The sequence below is a fragment of the Heptranchias perlo genome, chromosome 41 (genome assembly GCF_035084215.1).
Source record: "Heptranchias perlo isolate sHepPer1 chromosome 41, sHepPer1.hap1, whole genome shotgun sequence".
Taxonomy (NCBI): Eukaryota; Metazoa; Chordata; class Chondrichthyes; order Hexanchiformes; family Hexanchidae; genus Heptranchias; species Heptranchias perlo.
The window spans coordinates 3,277,941-3,295,716 of NC_090365.1; the positions used below are offsets into that span (position 1 = coordinate 3,277,941).

Here is a 17,776-nt window from a genome sequence, read left to right on the forward strand (position 1 = left end):
TTTGGTCATTTATCTCATTGCTGTTTGTGGGAGCTTCCTGGGCGTAAATTGGCTCCTGAATTTGCATACCTTACAACAGCACTCCACTTCAGAAGTACTTCATTGGCTGTGAAGTGTTTTGGGAAGTCCTGAGGATGCACCTTCATTCATCTCCTTGAAAGTGGAGTCACAGGTGGATAGGGTGGTGAAGAAGGCATTCAACATGCTTGGTTTCATTGGTCAGAACATTGAATACAGGAGTTGGGATGTCTTGTTGAAGTTGTACAAGACATTAGTAAGGCCACACTTGGAATACTGTGTACAGTTCTGGTCACCCTATTATAGAAAGGATATTATTAAACTAGAAAGAGTGCAGAAAAGATTTACTAGGATGCTACCGGGACTTGATGGTTTGACTTATAGGGAGAGGTTGGATAGGCTGAGACTTTTTTCCCTGGAGAGTAGGAGGTTGAGGGGGGATCTTATAGAAGTCTATAAAATAATGAGGGGCATAGATAAGGTAGATAGTCAAAATCTTTTCCCAAAGGTAGGGGAGTCTATAACGAGGGGGCATAGATTTAAGGTGAGAGGGGAGAGATACAAAAGGGTCCAGAGGGGCAATTTTTTCACTCAAAGGGTGGTGAGTGTCTGGAACGAGCTGCCAGAGGCAGTAGTAGAGGCGGGTACAATTTTGTCTTTTAAAAAGCATTTGGACAGTTACATGGGTAAGATGGGTATAGAGGGATATGGGCCAAGTGCAGGCAATTGGGACTAGCTTAGTGGTATAAACTGGGCGACATGGACATGTTGGGCCGAAGGGCCTGTTTCCATGTTGTAAACTTCTATGATTCTATGATTCTATCGAATTGTGCAGCACAGGAGGAGGCCATTTGCCCTGTGCTTGCTCCCTGAAAGCGTTATCCACCTAGTCCCTTTTTATATGTCCTTTTTAATCAATTTTTAAAGCGCTTTTGGATGTCCTGAGATCATGAAAGGCGCTATATAAATGCAAGCTCTTTTCCCTCAACCACCAAAGCAGATTATATGGTTGTCTATCTCATTGCTGTTTGTGGGACAAATTTGTGCACAAATTGTATTTACCTACATAACAATGGTGACTATACTTCAAAAGTAATTCATTGGCTGTGAAGCACTTTGGGACATCCTCGGTGCTACATAAAATGAAAGTTCTTTTTCTTAAATAGATTCTTGGGCTAAATAAGAGGCTAATTATTGTCAGCGCTGTTGGTCATTTCTCTAGATTGGAAGCTGTTTGGTTCCTCTTCTGGTTACTTCAATGCCAGACAAAGCAGCAGGAAATAGCTGGGTCTTCCTCCCTGCAAAATCTTTTTTTTAAAAAAATTCCCATTCCAATTTGTTGGCTCTGTATAGTCTGCGACTCTCCCTATCAAACAGTACAAAATAATCATTTGACTCAAAGCCGGTTCAAAATCTTGCAACCAGATGGCAGTTTCTAAAAGCTCCGAGAGCTTAAAGATATTAAAGATGAGATTAAAAAGGAGCACACAGCTATCATCAAATCAAGGACATTGTGTAACAAGAGCATAGATGGTGCTGAGCTCAATCTCCAGGAGAAATCCTTCATCTGGGCATACACCCAAACTTTCTGCTTAAACCTTGTCAACTATTAATCTACAAAACAGTAAAGAACTACAGGATCCAAAATTGAATTGCATATCTTATATTTACAGACAGTATTGCAAATTAATAAGTGCTTATGGTTAATAGAGCAAAATAACTAACCCTTGTGACTTTGAAATCCTTTGGAGGAGACCTGAAGGAGCTAATCTTTGCTTGGTGTGCAGTTCCTCAGGCACTGACAGCTCTCTAGTAGCTCACCCATGCATGATCCTCGAAAGAGTGCTGGCAGCCTATTCAACCATGGAGAGCATTACAGTCAAGCAGAGCTGGTGGCAGATTAGGAATTTTGCTGCAGTACAGGCTGAGGAGCTAAGAAACACAAAACCGAGGTTTCTGGAGCGCCACCACTGGTAGGAGGATGTAATTACACCGTGACAAGTTTACATAGGTAGTTTCATTATAAATGTGGACTTAGGAATTTATAATGGAAAAAGCTGACACAGGGACCGCACACAGAGAGAAGATTTTTTTAATATATTAGAGATAAATTGTTATAATACAAAATAAACACCTTGTGACACCCCATCCACTTTGTTGGATGCCCAGAACGCACAGGGTGCACATTAAAACTGTGGCCCTATGGCACTTTCAGAAAGCTCTGTGCACTTAAAGATATTAAAAAAAGGTATTAAGATGGAGCACACAACTATCATTAAATCAAGGACACTATGTAACAGGAGAGGAGATTAAGCCAGGAGCTGCCACCGAGCTGGCTCTGACAGCAATCCTCCCTCTCGGCACCTGTCCAAACTCTCTGCCTAAAGCTCGTCAATTGTTAATCTACAAAACACGGTAGGCTCACAGGATCGGAAATAAAAATACGTATCATATTCACAGAGAAAAGTACTTTACAGCAACAATGCACATTAATAATTAACAAGACCCAAATAACTCACTAACTGTGACATCTTGAGTTGGTGGATTATTTTTAAAAAAATGTTAAACCTATATTTCTGAACTTCATTTGCATCAATTTTTCTCCCCTCCTAACCTGAAGGCGCTGACTTGTTTTGGGGTACAGATCCACGGCACTGGCAGCCGTCTAATACTTTTCCAAAGGGGCATTCTTCGTGCGTGAGCCTAGACAGACATGGAAGGCCATTATGGCCAAGCCTCATCCAATAGAAGATTAAGGGGTGAGGTAATCAAGGTGTTTAAGATGATTAAAGGGGTAGATAGAGAGTAACTATTTCCTCTGTTGGGGGGAGTCCCAAACAAGGGGGCATAACCTTACAATTAGAGCTTGGCCGTCCATGGGTGATGTCAGGAAGCACTTCTTCACACAAAGGGGAGTGGAAATCTGGAACTCTCTCCCCCAAAAAGCTGTTGAGGCTGGGGGTCAATTGAAAATTTCAGAACTGAGATTGATAGATCTTTGTTGGGTTACGGAACCAAGGCGGGTAGATGGAGTTAAGATACAGATCAGACATGATCTAATTGAATGGCAGAACAGGCTTGAGGGGCTGAATGGCCTCCTCCTGTTGCTATGTTCCTGTCCTCTCTCAATATCCACACATGATCCGGTCATTATCACATTGCTGTTTGCGGGATCTTGCTGTGCGCAAAATTGGCTGCCGTATTTCCTACATTAACATAGTGACTACACTTCAAAAGTATTTAGAATCATAGAATTGTTACAGCCCAGAAGGAGGCCATTCGGCCCATCGAGCCCGTGCCGGCTTTTTGTAAGTGCAATCCAGTTAGCCCCATTCCCCGCTCTTTCTCCGTAGCCCTGCAGATTTTTTCCCTTCAAGTATCTATCCAATTCCTTTTTGAAAGCCATGATTGAATCTGTTTCCACCACCCTTTCAGGCAGCGCGTTCCAGATCATAACCACTCGCTGCGTAAAAAAGGTTTTCATCACATCGCCTTTGGTTCTTTTACCAATCTCCTTAAAGCCACCTTCATTGGCTGTAAACACCTTGGGACATCCTGAGGTCGTGAAAGGCACGCTATAAATGCAAGTTCTTTCTTTTAAATGTCAAAAGCTGGACATTTACTTCTACAGTTTCCACTCCTAACTTCAAAACGGGTAGGATGACCATCCTACAGGGACAGGGGAAAGCTGGAGAAAGAATCATTCAGCTTCCCTCACCCACCATCCATGATTAAAGTGGACTGGGAGGCCTCAGAACGCACTTCCAGTTCCTCGACAAAAAATAGCTTCAAATTCTACAAAGCTGTTTTTGATTAAGAGCCGGACTGATGTCCTAGAATGTTCCGGCACACTTTAATCACTGCGCACCTCCAAGCAGCTGTCTCAAGAGAGGGACAGGGGAAGGCCGGGGTACAACACTTGCCCCTCCCCTCACCTATTGGAGGGAAACAAAGAGGAGAGAAAATGGAGGAAAATTGGACTCTCAAAAACTGTGCATAAAGAAATATATGAATGGTGAGGTGGTGTGGCTGTCACAGAGACTGAAGGTCCTATTTTCCGTCATGCATTTGGCCAACGTCAGTAGATACTCCCTTCATTGTGTTTTTATATTAGTTATATTGCCTTTCTTTTAAGGATTCATATCTCTCTATCTGTCTCTTTCTCTATGTCTCTGTCTGTAACCCTCTCGCAGCCCCTCTGCCTCTTTCTCTCTCTCTGTGCCTATCTCTCTCTCGGTGTCTCTCTCTGGCTCTGTCTCTCTGCCTCTGTCTCTATCTCTCTGCCTCTGTCTCTCGCACTCTGCCTCTGACTCTCTCTGATTGTGTCTCTGACTCTCTCTGCCTCTGTCTCTCTGCCTTTGACTCTCTCTCTCTGTCTCTGACTCTCTCTGCCTCTGTCTCTCTGCCTCTGACTCTCTCTCTCTCTCTGTCTCTGACTCTCTCTGCCTCTGTCTCTCGCTCTGCCTCTCTCTCTTCCTCTGTCTCTCGCTCTCTGCCTCTGCCTCTCTCTCTGTCTGTGTCTCTGACTCTCTCTCTCTGCCTCTGACTCTCTCTCCCTCTCTCTGTCTCTGACTCTTTCTGCCTCTGTCTCTTGCTCTGCCTCTCTCTCTCTGCCTCTGCCTCTCTTTCTTTCAATTAGAGACAGGAATCAAGCAGGTATAGTTAAAAACAGCCTCTTTTATTTGTCAGAGAAGTGGTCTCATCCAGGTTGGGGGCCCACTACAATTACTGAATGAATAGATTATTAGAAAATAGGCATTTTCTCAGCAAAGCAAAAGTGACAGATATTAAATTATCTGCCTTGCAATTTCTTCCATAATTTCACCATGCTTAGAGTACAAAGTTCTGAACAAAATCAATACAAATTATAAAGCCATTCAGAAACAGAAATTAATTCAGCCCTTACTCACAATCATCAAATACAATCTCTACAAAGTTGTTAGAAAAGAGTTTCTGCTTATAAACCATATCAAAATTAAAACTTCTTAATCAGACCTCCACTCTTTACTCAAATAATGGTCCAGACCTACCAGGGTTTCCCTCTTTTGAGTTAACTTTATCTCTGTTGTTCTTGTTTTATTGTGTTCTCGCTCAGATACATTTAAATTAAAAAAAAGATTCAACCAACCCCTGCCCAGGGTAGACATAGAGAAGATGTTTCCACTTGTAGGAAAACTAGGGGCTATAATTATAAGATAGTCACTAATAAATCCATTAAGGAATTCAGGAGAAACTTCTTTACCCAGAGAGTGGTGAGAATGTGGAACTCGCTCCCATAAGGAGTAGTTGAGGCGAATAGCAAGGATGCATTTAAGTGGAAACTAGATAAACACATGAGGGGGAAAGGAATAGAAGGATATGCTGATAAGGGTTGAGGAAGTCAATAGAGTGGAAGGAGGCTTGTGTGGAGCATTAACACTCACACTGATCAGTTGGGCCGAATGGCCTATTTCTGTGCTGTAAATTCTATGTAATAGCAGGAAATGTTTTAAAAGCAGACACAGAAGAAAATAAAACGGAAACATTAAGCAGTTCATGTTTTGAAGCTCTGAAGTCTTTACTTATCTGACTTTAATAACAAACACTACAGCCTCCTCTTGGTTCCTTCACACTGCAGCACAGCCGAGATCAGGAACTCGGTTTGTGGTCTGTGGAGGATCCAAGTCCAATTCCTGAGCTCACCACACTGTGACACCATGTAACGGCACTAACTGCAAGAGCAGCATTAGGAACATAGGCCATTCAGCCCCTCGAGCCTGTTCTGCCATTCAATTAGACCATGGTTGACCTGTATCTTAACTCCATCTACCTGCCTTGGTTCCGTAACCCTTAATACCTAAAAAAAAATCTATCGATCTCAGTTTTGAAATTTTCACTTGACCCCCAGCCTCAACAGCTTTTGGGGGGAGAGAGTTCCAGATTTCCACTCCCCTTTGTGTGAAGAAGTGCTTCCTGACATCACCCCTGAACGGCCTGGCTCTAATTTTAAGGTTCTGCCCCCTTGTTCTGGACTCCCCCCACCAGAGGAAATAGTTTCTCTCTATCTACCCTATCAAATCCTTTAATCATATTAAACACCTCAATTACATTACCCCTTAATCTTCTATACTCGAGGGAATACAAGCCTAGTCTATGGAACCTGTCCTCGTAAATTAACCATTTTAGCCCTGGTTTCATTCTCCCTCTCCTGAGCACAGGGACCCTGGAGCCAACCGTGTCTTGAGACCAGCTATCTCGGCACAGATTAGAAATGTAATCCCAAGACGCTCCTGGTCTGTAAGGCTCAACATCGTGTCAAGGAATGGATTTGTGAACTGGATTATTGGGGGCGGCGGGTGGGACCCAGTGCGGACTGAATTTGAACACGTTCTCCAGTTCTCGAACCCACTTTGCCACTCGCTCCCGGGGTGGGGGGGCAACACTTCCGTTGCTTTTGTTCCATTAAGAACGATCTTTGTGTTGTTGTCTATTCTGTGTGGTTTTAATTCCCAAATGGAGACCAAATGCAAAAATGTCAGGAATAAACTATAAATCATAATGCGGATGTTGAGTTGAAATGAGTTGTCAGATCTCATTAGTCCAGATCCTGAATATAGTTCCAATCTCAAGTATGAAAGGCTGGAAATCCAGTTCAATGCAAGAAATGTCTTGACCGTGTTATTGGCCCCAGCATACATCGGGTGCAGGTTTCCTTCACACCACTTGATCCTTGAACATCTCTTACATTTCCGGCAAGACACACTTTGCAAAGACATGCTTTAGTCATGGGCCATGCCACCTTTGCTCCCTGGACCAAGCACAGATTGTTTTTCATTGTATAAAGTATTCTTTCTGTGCATTTGGTTGGCTTTGGGCTTAAAGAGACCTTAGTTGGATACTTGCCGCTCAGACGTACGCAGACTCGCTAGATTGCGTCCTCCCTTGAGCGTTGAAATATGGCAGGCCCTTCTTCCTAATCTTAACTGGGGACTTCCTCTTGGCCTGCGCTCCTCTGATGGCGGTCGTGATCTTCCTCCAGCCCAGATGGTTGAGCTCAGCCAGGTTCAGAACCACACAAATGCCGCTGACCGCAAACATGAAGACCAGGAAGACAGTCTTTTCTGTCGGCCTTGACACATAGCACTCCACCTCCTTGATGCAAGGATACCTTTCGCACTCGAAGGTTGCCGGTACGCTGAACCCGTAGAGGAAATATTGTCCCACCAAGAAGCCAATCTCCAAGGCATTCCTAAAGACCACTTGGATGATATAAAATCTCGATATTCCCTCTTGACACTGAATCTTCAGGTTTTTGCTGCTGATCCACCCTGATAAGTTAGCAATCTTCTTGCCCTCCAGGTAGTCTGTTTCCAGTGCCTTTGTCGCTCCCTCTGGGTTCTGGCCCAGAGTCCCATTGGTGAGGTTGCCTCTCGGCATCTTGTCCTCTTTCCTTTCCACAGAAGCCCTCGTGAAATCTCGGTCCAGAAGCGGATAGAGCACCGAGAAACGCTTGTCCTTCTGCTTGGACGACTGGTGCAACGAGTATGTGATGAAGCAGAGGCTGGGCGTGCACACCAGAATGATCTGGAAGACCCAGTACCTAATGTGGGAAATGGGGAAAGCTTTATCATAGCAGGCTTGGTTACAGCCGGGCTGAAGCGTGTTGCACATGAACATGGTCTGCTCATCTTCATAGACGGTCTCCCCGACGATCGCGACGATTAAAATCCGGAAGATCACCACTACCGTGAGGAGAATCCTAAAAATAAAACAAGAAAATACTTGACAAATCTTATAAGAGTGAACAAGCACATTAAATAACCCCCCTCCCCCCTGCCCCAAACCCCACAGAGTCATACATTACAACAGTGACTACACTTCAAAAGTATTTGTAAAGTGCTTTGGGACATCCTGAGGTCATGAAAGGCGCTACGTAAATGCAGGACTTTATAAAGTCACACCCAATCAAGTCACACGTTTTATTTTCCAAAGTAATTTCAACAGCCTTTCCAACCACCACATTATAGATCACTACATATCACTGTACATCATTACACAGAATCACAGAATGAGAAGAATGTTTCAACCTCATTGAAACATATAAGATTTTGAGGGGGTTTGACAGGGTAGATGCTGAGAGGTTGCTTCCTCTGGCTGGAGAGGCTAGAACTAGGGGACATAGTCTCAGGATAAGGGGTCGGCCATTTAGGACTGAGATGAAGAGAAATTTCTTCACTCAGAGGGTTGTGAATCTTTGGAATTCTCCACCCCAGAGGGCTGTGGATGCTCAGTCGTTGAGTATATTCAAGGCTGAGATCGATAGATATTTGGACTCTAGGGATATGGGGATCGGGCGGGAAAGTGGAGTTGAGGTCGAAGATCAGCCATGATCTGATCGAATGGCGGAGCAGGCTCGAGGGGCCGAATGGCCGACTCCTGCTCCTATTTCTTTTGTTTCTTATGAAGATTGGCCACGGTGTCAGAGGTAAGCTGGTGCCCAAGGAATCAGTGCCTTCTGACCAGCGGAAAGGAGGGGGGACGGTGGTAGGGAAGGAGAAACATGGAGAATAACATCCAAGTAACATCTTGGGATTCAGTCATCCAGAAAAATAACTTCTGTGCTTTGACTTTGAATGAGTGACCTTTGAGCCTCACTTCAGTCCATTTATTTTGTCTCACAGAATGTACAGCCCAGTCCACGTTTGATTCTACACAGTCCCAATGATGCTCCTTGGCTTATTTCCATCACTGCATCTTTCCTGAGCTCTAATTATTACCAACATGTGTCTTCACATTATGCATTATAATAATTACATAGGTGTCAGCCATGGCTCAGTGGGGACCACTCTCGCCTCTGAGTCGGAAGGTCGTGGGTATAAGTCCCACTGCCAGCCTGATACTCCCAGTGCAGTACTGGTGGAGTGCTGCACTGCCGGAGGTGCCGTCCTTCAGATGAGATGTTAAACCGGGTCCCTGTCTACCCTCTCAGGTGGGCGTAAAAGAACCTGTGGCCACTATTTCAAAGAAGAGCAGGGGAGTTCTCCTCTGTGTCCTGGCCAATATTTATCCCTCAACCAACATCACTAAAAACAGATGATTTGGTCATTATCACATTGCTGTTTGTGGGATCTTGCTGTGTGCAAATTGGCTGCCACATTTCCTACATTACAGCAGTGACTACACTTCAAAAGTACTTCATTGGCTGTAAAGCGCTTTGAGATGTCCTGAGGTCATGAAAGGCGCTATATAAATGCAAGTCTTTCTCTCTTTTTATTATGGTGAGTACTTTAAATGTTTAGTAATTTCACACATTAGGTTAGAAATTATTTTTTGTCATATTAGCAGATGAGCACTAAACATTGGAGGGTGTCAAGACCACGGAGAAGGTGTAAAAGAGAGTCACCAAGCTTAGACCAGGGAGAAGAGGCTTTAATTATGAAAACATCAGAGAAACGCTTTTTTTCCAATGGAACACAGAAGGTTAGGAGACCTGATAGAGGTGTTCAAAATTATGCCGCGTTTTGAGGTTAAATGGGGAAGAATTATTTCCACTGGCCGGTGAGTCAGTAACTAGAGGGACATAAATTTACAGTCCCACTCCTAGGCTGACTGCAGCACTGAGGGAGTGCTGCACGGTCAGAGGTGCCGTCTTTCGGGTGAGATGTTAAACTGAGTCCCTCTCAGGTAGGCGTAAAAGATCCCATGGCCACTGCTTCGAAGAAGAGCAGGGGAGTTCTCCCCAGTGTCCTGGGGCCAATATTTATCCCTCAACCAACATCACTAAAAACAGATGATCTGGTCATTATCACGTTGCTGTTTGTGGGACTCAGCAAATTAGCAAAAGAATGAAGGGAAAGTTTAGGAGATTTTTTTTAGTGGGAGGGTTGTTATGACGTGGAATACCCTGTCTGAAAGAGTGAGAGAAGCAGAATCCTCTACAGCTTTTAAAAGAGAAATCGATGACTATTTGGAAAATAAACATTTGAAAAGGATAAGTGGGAGGGGCAGGGGAATAGGGAATAAGCAGAGAGCTCTTTCAGGGAGCGGGCACAGTCCTGATGGGCCGAATGGCCTTCCCCTTTGCTGTTAAATTCTGATTCTTTGATTCTACCAGTCAGTACGGACGTCCTGCCCTCTGTTCTTTTAACACCTTTGTTAAGATAGTGGAAAGATAGATATCCCCCAGACTAAATATTTTCATAAAGCATCCTTGGTAAAATGAGGTGTTGCTTTAACTGCCGGATCGCTAGTTTTTCAAAAAATCTCATTGATTTTTTTTTTGTGGCCAAACTCTATGATATAAGCCCAGAAATGACAGTATGGGGGTATGTTCGTCTGACATTCCTCTCCGCTATTTTAACGGTGGCATCAATTCGTTATAAACAATGACAGACAGTAAGTCACCCCTGGACTCTGCCTTGGACAATCCACAGCTGGATGTGTTCTGGTCTTTAAACATCGACACAATGAACCGAATGGAATGAAATTTGATTTAATGTTTGGGTGAAGGTGACTCTGCCCCTAATTACTGCGGATTTATCAGACTTTGAACCTCTTCAGACAAAGACACACACACACACACCCCAGGGCATTTGCTAAATTCTCTATATAATCAGAAAGAAAACCATATTTCAACGTTACTGCACATTTTTTTAAACAGATGTATGAAACTTGCAATTGCAAGATTACAGCCGGGTTTTCCCCAAAAGGCTCGGTTCAGGTTTTTTTTTGCTTTAAAAAAGGAGAGTATTTCTCCAGCCCTGTTTTATCTGGTCGGGTCTGAACAAGGTCTTACCTCCCGATCATGGTGGAGTGTTGCTGGACAGCAGCCTCTAGAAGCCTCTCCAGGATTGTCCACTCGCCCATGGCTGGGAGAACTCCTGAAGACACAAGGAGGGAAAAAAGCAAGTTCTCAGGCCCTTCCTTGCCTCCCGAGATCCGTTTCCAAATGGGCTCTGCCCACCTTAAGGAAGAAGAGGGCGATAGAATGTCCTCATCTGGGTTCTGCAGCGACCTTCTGTTGAGTCCTATCCTCTCACTCGCCTGGTGAACTCTGTAGGGCACCGAGCTCCATGCATTTGAGAGATTATGATCATATAATCGGGTTCAGAGTCATTCCATCCGAACAACACGAAAGGGCATTTTATTCCAATGCCTTTCTAATCTTATTTTAAATGGATTCCAATCCCCAACGTCAACCCGGCCACTCGAATCTACTCATTTTGCAGTGAATTCTTCTACAATAGTGTCTCGCCAGCTAGCTCTCTAAATAAAACCACACTGTGCAAAAGTTTGGAGTTCTATCCATCATTACTTGTACCAAAAGCCCTAGGGCTCCACTTTCAAATCCTAATTAACTGATGACTTCCCCCCCTTGATTTATGAAGTCATGCGTCTCCCTAAGGTAATTTGCCATCGATACAGAAAGAAAGCATTTCTATAGCGCCTTTCATGACCTCAGGACGTCCAGAAAGCACTTTGCAGTCAATAAAGTATTTTTGAGGTGTAGTCACTGTTGTAACGTAGGAAACGCAGCAGCCAATTTGCGCACAGCAAGATCCCACAAACAGCGCTATGATAATGACCAGATCATCTGTTTTAGTGATGTTGGTTGAGGGATAAATATTGGCCTGCCCTTCTTCGAAATAGTGGCCATAGGATCTTTTACATCCACCCGAGAGGGCAGACAGGGCCTCGGTTTAACATCTGATCCGAAAGACTCCCTCAGTACTGGCGCTGGGAGTGTCAGCCTAGATTATGAGCTCAAGTCCCTGGAGTGGGATTATGAACCCACCGACCTGCTGACTCAGAGGCGAGAGCGCTGCCCACTGAGTCACGGCCGACAAATGGCTGAGGCACTGGCAAGCCTGGAGGAGCTGGAATGAACAGGACACAGAGCGAGAGGGTAAATTCACCGAGGCCCCGAGAGGTAAGAGTTCTTCGGGTGGCGACAGCGTAAGTACGTTCTAAAAGAGCTTGATTACGATTCTGCAGCAGAGAGGAAATCTTCACAAGCCCACTCACGGCCTTGATGCCTGCACAGCAAGCCGAGGAATTCCTACTGGGGGAACGCAACGCAATGCCGCATCACAGGGCATGAAACTGGACCGTAACGCGGTACAGCAAGCTGGTGTGCCAAGCCAGCCGAGGCTAAAGTGCCCGCCAGCACACCCTGCAGCTCAAATTGTTCTCAGCCACTTCACACTCAGGCTAAGGACAATGGTGCCCGTTTAATGAAAATAACATCTTTGATTTAAGAAACATTCGCAATTAATCATGATTCAAAAGCGAGGGAGCAGTTAATCCAGTCGTTCTACGCCTAATCTAATTAATAAGATGGGGAGGGGAGAGGGGTGGGACTATGTTAACGTATCCTAATTAGGCAGAGTCTAACAGTTTAATCTCATTTCATTAAACGGCTGCCTTGCTCCTCAGCGTGCAGTCCATGTGTTACAGATTCAGACTGACAGCCCTGACTGCACTCAGTCTCCTTAAGGGCTGGTACAGCAGATCAGCTGACGCTTTGAATCCTGGAAAGAAAGAAGTTGCATTTATATAGCGCCTTTCGCGACCTCAGGACGTCCCAAAACATTTTACAGCCAATGAAGTCCTTTTGAAGTGTGGTCACTGTTGCCACGTGGGAAACGCAGCAGTCGATTTGCGCACAGCAAGATCCCACAAACAGCAACGTGATAAATAACCAGATAATCTGATTCAGGTGTTGGTTGAGGAATAAATGTTGGCCAGGACACCGGGGAGAACTTCCCTGCTCTTCTCTGAATCAGTGCCCTGGGATCTTTTACGTCCACCTGAGATGGCAGACAGGACCTCGGTTTAACGCCTCATCCAAAAGACAGTGCAGCACTCCCTCAGTACTGGTACTGGTACTAGATTAGGGATTTATGTCCTGGAATGGGGTTTGAGCCCACAATCTTCTGACTTCGGGACAAGAATGCTACTACGCTTGTATATATGGAGAGTACCCTCCCTCCACACCTACAATGTCCATTAAGATGGAGTTTGACAGTACAAGTATTGAGCTCGGATTGAGCATTTTTTAAGTTGCTGTAGCACTTTTTATTGCCTTCTGGTGGCGCTACCGTGCCGGGAAATCTGTTCTTTTTGCCAATCGTCTCTTTAAAGGGACAGAGACCGAGTGTTGCTGAGGCTGAGCCTCGAGATCTGATTCTGATTCCGCTCGGTGGCACCTGTAAGATAGAAAAGAGATGCTGAATGCCCTTCCTCCCATGTACAAAGAGATGATTGCCAACGAAAAGTGAAATTCCCAGCATGCATGGACTTTAACAACAACATCTTGCATTTATGTTGCACCTTTAACACAGTAAAACATCTCAAGACACTTCACAGGAGCGATTATCAAACAAAATTTGACACCCAGCTACATAAGGAGACATTAGGACAGGTGACCAAAAGCTTGGTCAAAGAGGTAGGTTTTAAGGAGCGTCTTAAAGGAGGAGAGAGAGGCAGAGAGGCATTGGGTATATACAGAACGGGAGTTGACTGTGATGCTCCCCATGGCCGAATATTCTGCTGGCACTCACTGCCTAGGGCTTAGACATGACATGTGACCACTTAACGCCAGAGGGGGGCCGATGCCCATGAAGTTGCGATGGGGGGGGTGGAGTGGGGGGTGAGTAGCAATGTTGTGTCTCCATTAAGAAGTTTGCGTCCTTGTGAATAGTCTGAGTTCAAGCATGCAGGGCACCTGAAAGAAATATCATCACATAAACATCACTGAATCCTGAGTCTGGGACATATATTGGGGCACTGGGCTCAGCCTGGAGGAGCTGGTATCAACAAGATACAGGGCTGGAGGGTAAATTCACCAGTACTACAATGTTATAGCCCTGCACTCCATGCAACACTGGGAGAGTGGGATCAGTGCATTTACCCTGAGACCTTCAGTCGGATGAGATCTGCTCTGCCTGTATGCATTTGCAATGTTCTACCAGCAGGAGGAACATGTGCCTCACTTTAAGCATTCAATCATGCCCAATATATTTGTAACTTCTTCCTCTCTGCAACCTCACTGATAAAAAGAACCTGCATTTCTATAGCGCCTTTCACAACCTCAGGACATCCCAAGGCGTCTTACAGCCAATGAAGTACTTTTTGAAGTGTGGTCACTGTTGTAATGTAGGAAACACGGCGGCCAAAATTACGCACAGCAAGATCCCACAGACAGCAAGGTGATAATGACCGGATAATCTGTTTTTTTAGTGATGTTGATTGAAGGATAAATATTGGCCAGAACACCGGGGAGAACTCCCCTGCCCTTCTTTGGCATAGTGCCCATGGGATCTTTTACGTCCACCCGAGAGGGCAGACGGGGCCTCAGTTTAACGTCTCATCCGAAAGACGGCACCTCCGACAAAGCAGCGCTCCCTCAGTACTGGCGCGGGGAGTGTCGGCCTGGATTTTGTGCTCAAGTCACTGGAGTGGGGACTTGAACCCACGACCACAAACAGTAAATGAGAGGAAGAGCAGTTCATTTGTTTTTATGGTGTTGGTTGATAAGTCAAAATGTTAGCTAGGAGAAATCCCTCATCTTTGAATAATGCGAATGGATCTTTCATTCACCTAAACAGGCAGGATCTCAGTTTAACATCCCATTAAAAAGACAGCATGTCCAACAGTGCAGCTCTCCCTCAGTACTGTACTGAAGTGTCAGCCCAGATTTTGTACTCAAATCCTGGAATGGGACTCGAACCCACAACCTTCCAACTCAGAGGCAAAAGTCTCGGGAATATATTGCCAGTTGGTGTGGTAAAATGCTGACTCTCTGCCAGCCTCAGGAGGGAGCTGGACCGGATCCTGACCGGAGCAGAGATCACATCATATAGAAGGTCAGAGTCTTTATAGATAACACTTGTTCCATGTGATCTCCTGGACTGGTTTCGATCGCCTGAGGGAATGGGAGAGGAATTTTCCAGAGTATTTTTTCCCTTACTTGCCCTGGGATTTTCCCCTGTTTGTTTTGCCTCTCCTGGGAGATTATCTGGCTGCAGGGGTGTGGGAAGTGTCTAGTCAGAATGTTCCAGCCATCATGGTGTGTGGGCCAGGCTTGATGGACCAGTTGGCCTTTTCCTGCCCCTCATTTTCATATGTTCGTAGTGCTACCAATTTGGCCAAGCAGATATTTAAACCTCTTGGTCAGATCCCAGCCTTTTACCCCTTTCTCAGGAATTAATTCATTCTAAATATAAACCATCCAAACCTCTGGATTACATTCCAGCCTGTAACTCACTCACCCTAGTGACTCAGCTACTTACGGCAGTGCGTAACCATGCCAAACGATTCAGAGAAGGTCCCAGGTTTGTAGCCCAGCCCGAACTGAGTCATAATTCATAAAAGATCAAAGCAATTTCACGTTTCATATTTTCTCGCTGAGAGTTTATGGGTGTATGCGGGAAAACCCAGCACTGATACTGGAGGCGCCTGGGCACCATCCACGTCCGAGAACGAGAGGGAATCCCTGGGCTAACTGATTCGAATTAGGCCTGCACTGGAGACGTAACCATTGCTAGAGAGGGCAAAACCAGCCAGGGTTCCTGCTCCTGATTATTGTCCAGTGATCCCTTACTTTTTAAAAATTCATTCTCAGGATATGCGCATCGCTGGCAAGGCCGGCATTTATTGCCCATCCCTAGTTGCCCATGAGAAAGTGGTGGTGAGCCTTCCAGGAACATTGGGAAAGGAGGAGGCCATTCAGCCCTTCGAGCCTGTTCCACCCATTAAATTAGATCATGGCTGATCTGTATCTTAACTCCATTTACCCGCCTTGGTTCCATATCCCATATTCTTCTTGAACCGCTGCAGTCCTGTGTGGTGAAGGTGCCCCCACAGTGCTGTTAGGTCGGGAGTTCCAGGATTTTGACCCAGCGACGATGAAGGAACGGCCGATCTGAGTCCAAGTCGGGATGGTGTGTGTGACTTAGGCGGGGGTGGGGGGTCTTGGATGGTTATGCTGAAGCTTACACACAGGTGTGTGGGCATTCTGTGAGGACTGGATTGAACCCGGCTGCGATGCATTCCCCGGTCAAATACCCTGACAAGACTCATTGTCCAGCTTCGCACATTAAGAATGGCACTTGGGCAAAGTAACAGAGGGCAGCGGTAAGATCCACTGAGGTCAGGTCTTCCCGACAGCAAGTGGCAGCAGTTTTACATTTGCAACCAACAACACTCACCTCAAGTCAGATATGATATTGAACCTCCTTTACACCCCTCAGTTGATTCTGCAGTTGTGGAACATTTGGGGCAGCATGTTCCTTATCCTCACAATTCTTTACACAAATTCTTTTTTCTCCCTGGAGTCGCTTTCGCCCAGCTTTTACATCGAGTCTACAGCACAGAAACAGGCCATTCGGCCCAACGGGTCTATGCTGGTGCTTATGCTCCACACGAGCCTCCTCCCTCCCTACTTCATCTCACCCTATCAGCATATCCTTCTGTTCCTTTCTCCCTCATGTGTTTATCGAGTTTCCCCTTAAATGTACCTACACTATTCGCCTCAATCACTCCTTGTGTAGCAAGTTCCACATTCTCACCACTCTCTGGGTAAAGAAGTTTCTCCTGAATTCCCTATTGGATTTATTAGTGACTATCTTATATTTATGACCCCCTAGTTTTGGTCTCCCCCATAAGTGGAAGCTTAATTCGGATTTTAAGGTTCCACGAGTGGATATCCCGTGAAATTGCCCATAGTCACAGGATGTCTCCCTCGGAGGGCATTAGCAACGCTGCCAGTACAGGTACGGGAAGCTACAGTATCTGGAGCGTAGGAAGCTCCATCTAGTGGTAGAAGTCTGCAGCCGCACGCGTGACTCTGTCACAGAATGGTGACACCCAAATAAGGAGTGTGAACTATGTGCCAATCTAAGACATTATTTATAAATCACTGGTTAGGCCTCAGCTGGAGTATTGTGGCCAATTCTGGGCACCGCTCTTTAGGAAGGATGTCAAGGCCTTAGAGAGGGTGCAGAGGAGATTTACTAGAATTGTGCCAGGGATGAGGGACTTCAGTTATGTGGAGAGACTGGAGAAGCTGGGATTGTTCTCCTTAGAGCAGAGAAGGTTAAGAGGAGATTTAATAGAGGTGTTCAAAATCATGAAGGGTTTTGATAGAGTAAATAAGGAGAAACTGTTTCCAGTGGCAGGAGGGTCAGTAACCAGAGGACACTTTAGAAGAATGAGAGGTGATCTCATCGAAACATATAAAATTCTAACAGGACTAGACAGACTAGATGCAGGGAGGATGTTCCCGATGGCTGGGGAGTCCAGAACCAGGGGTCACAGTCTCAGGATACGGGGTATGCCATTTAGAACCGAGATGAGGAGAAATTTCTTCACTCAGAGGGTGGTGAACCTGTGGAATTCTCTACCCCAGAAGGCAGTAGAGGCCAAGTCATTAGATGTATTCAAGAAGGAGATAGATATATTTCTTAATGCTAAAGGGATCAAGGGATATGGGGAAAAAGCGGGAACAGGGTACTGAGTTAGACGATCAGCCGTGATCATTTTGAATGGCGGAGCAGGCTCGAAGGGCCGAATGGCCTACTCTTGCTCCTATTTTCTATGACACAGATTTAAGATAATTGACAAAAGAACCAGAGAAAAGATGAGAAATTTTTTTTACGCAGCGAGTTGTTCTGATCTGGAATGCGCTGCCTGAAAGGGCGGTGGAAGCAGATTCAATAATAACTTTCAAAAAGGGAACTGGTTGTTTACTTAAAGAATTTGCAGGGCTATGGGGAAC

At 45.3% G+C, this 17,776-nt stretch overlaps 1 protein-coding gene across 1 annotated transcript; it reads right to left on the bottom strand.

The window, feature by feature from the left end:
* Nucleotides 1–6,903: 6,903 nt before the first annotated feature.
* On the bottom strand, nt 6,904–10,863 carry LOC137305824 (gap junction delta-2 protein-like). The gene is made up of 2 exons (XM_067974750.1): nt 10,793–10,863; nt 6,904–7,756 (listed from the first exon to the last, which is right to left on the bottom strand). Exons 1-2 carry the CDS (start codon nt 10,861–10,863, stop codon nt 6,904–6,906), a joined length of 924 nt encoding a protein of 307 aa, XP_067830851.1.
* Between the last annotated feature and the right edge of the window lie 6,913 nt (nt 10,864–17,776).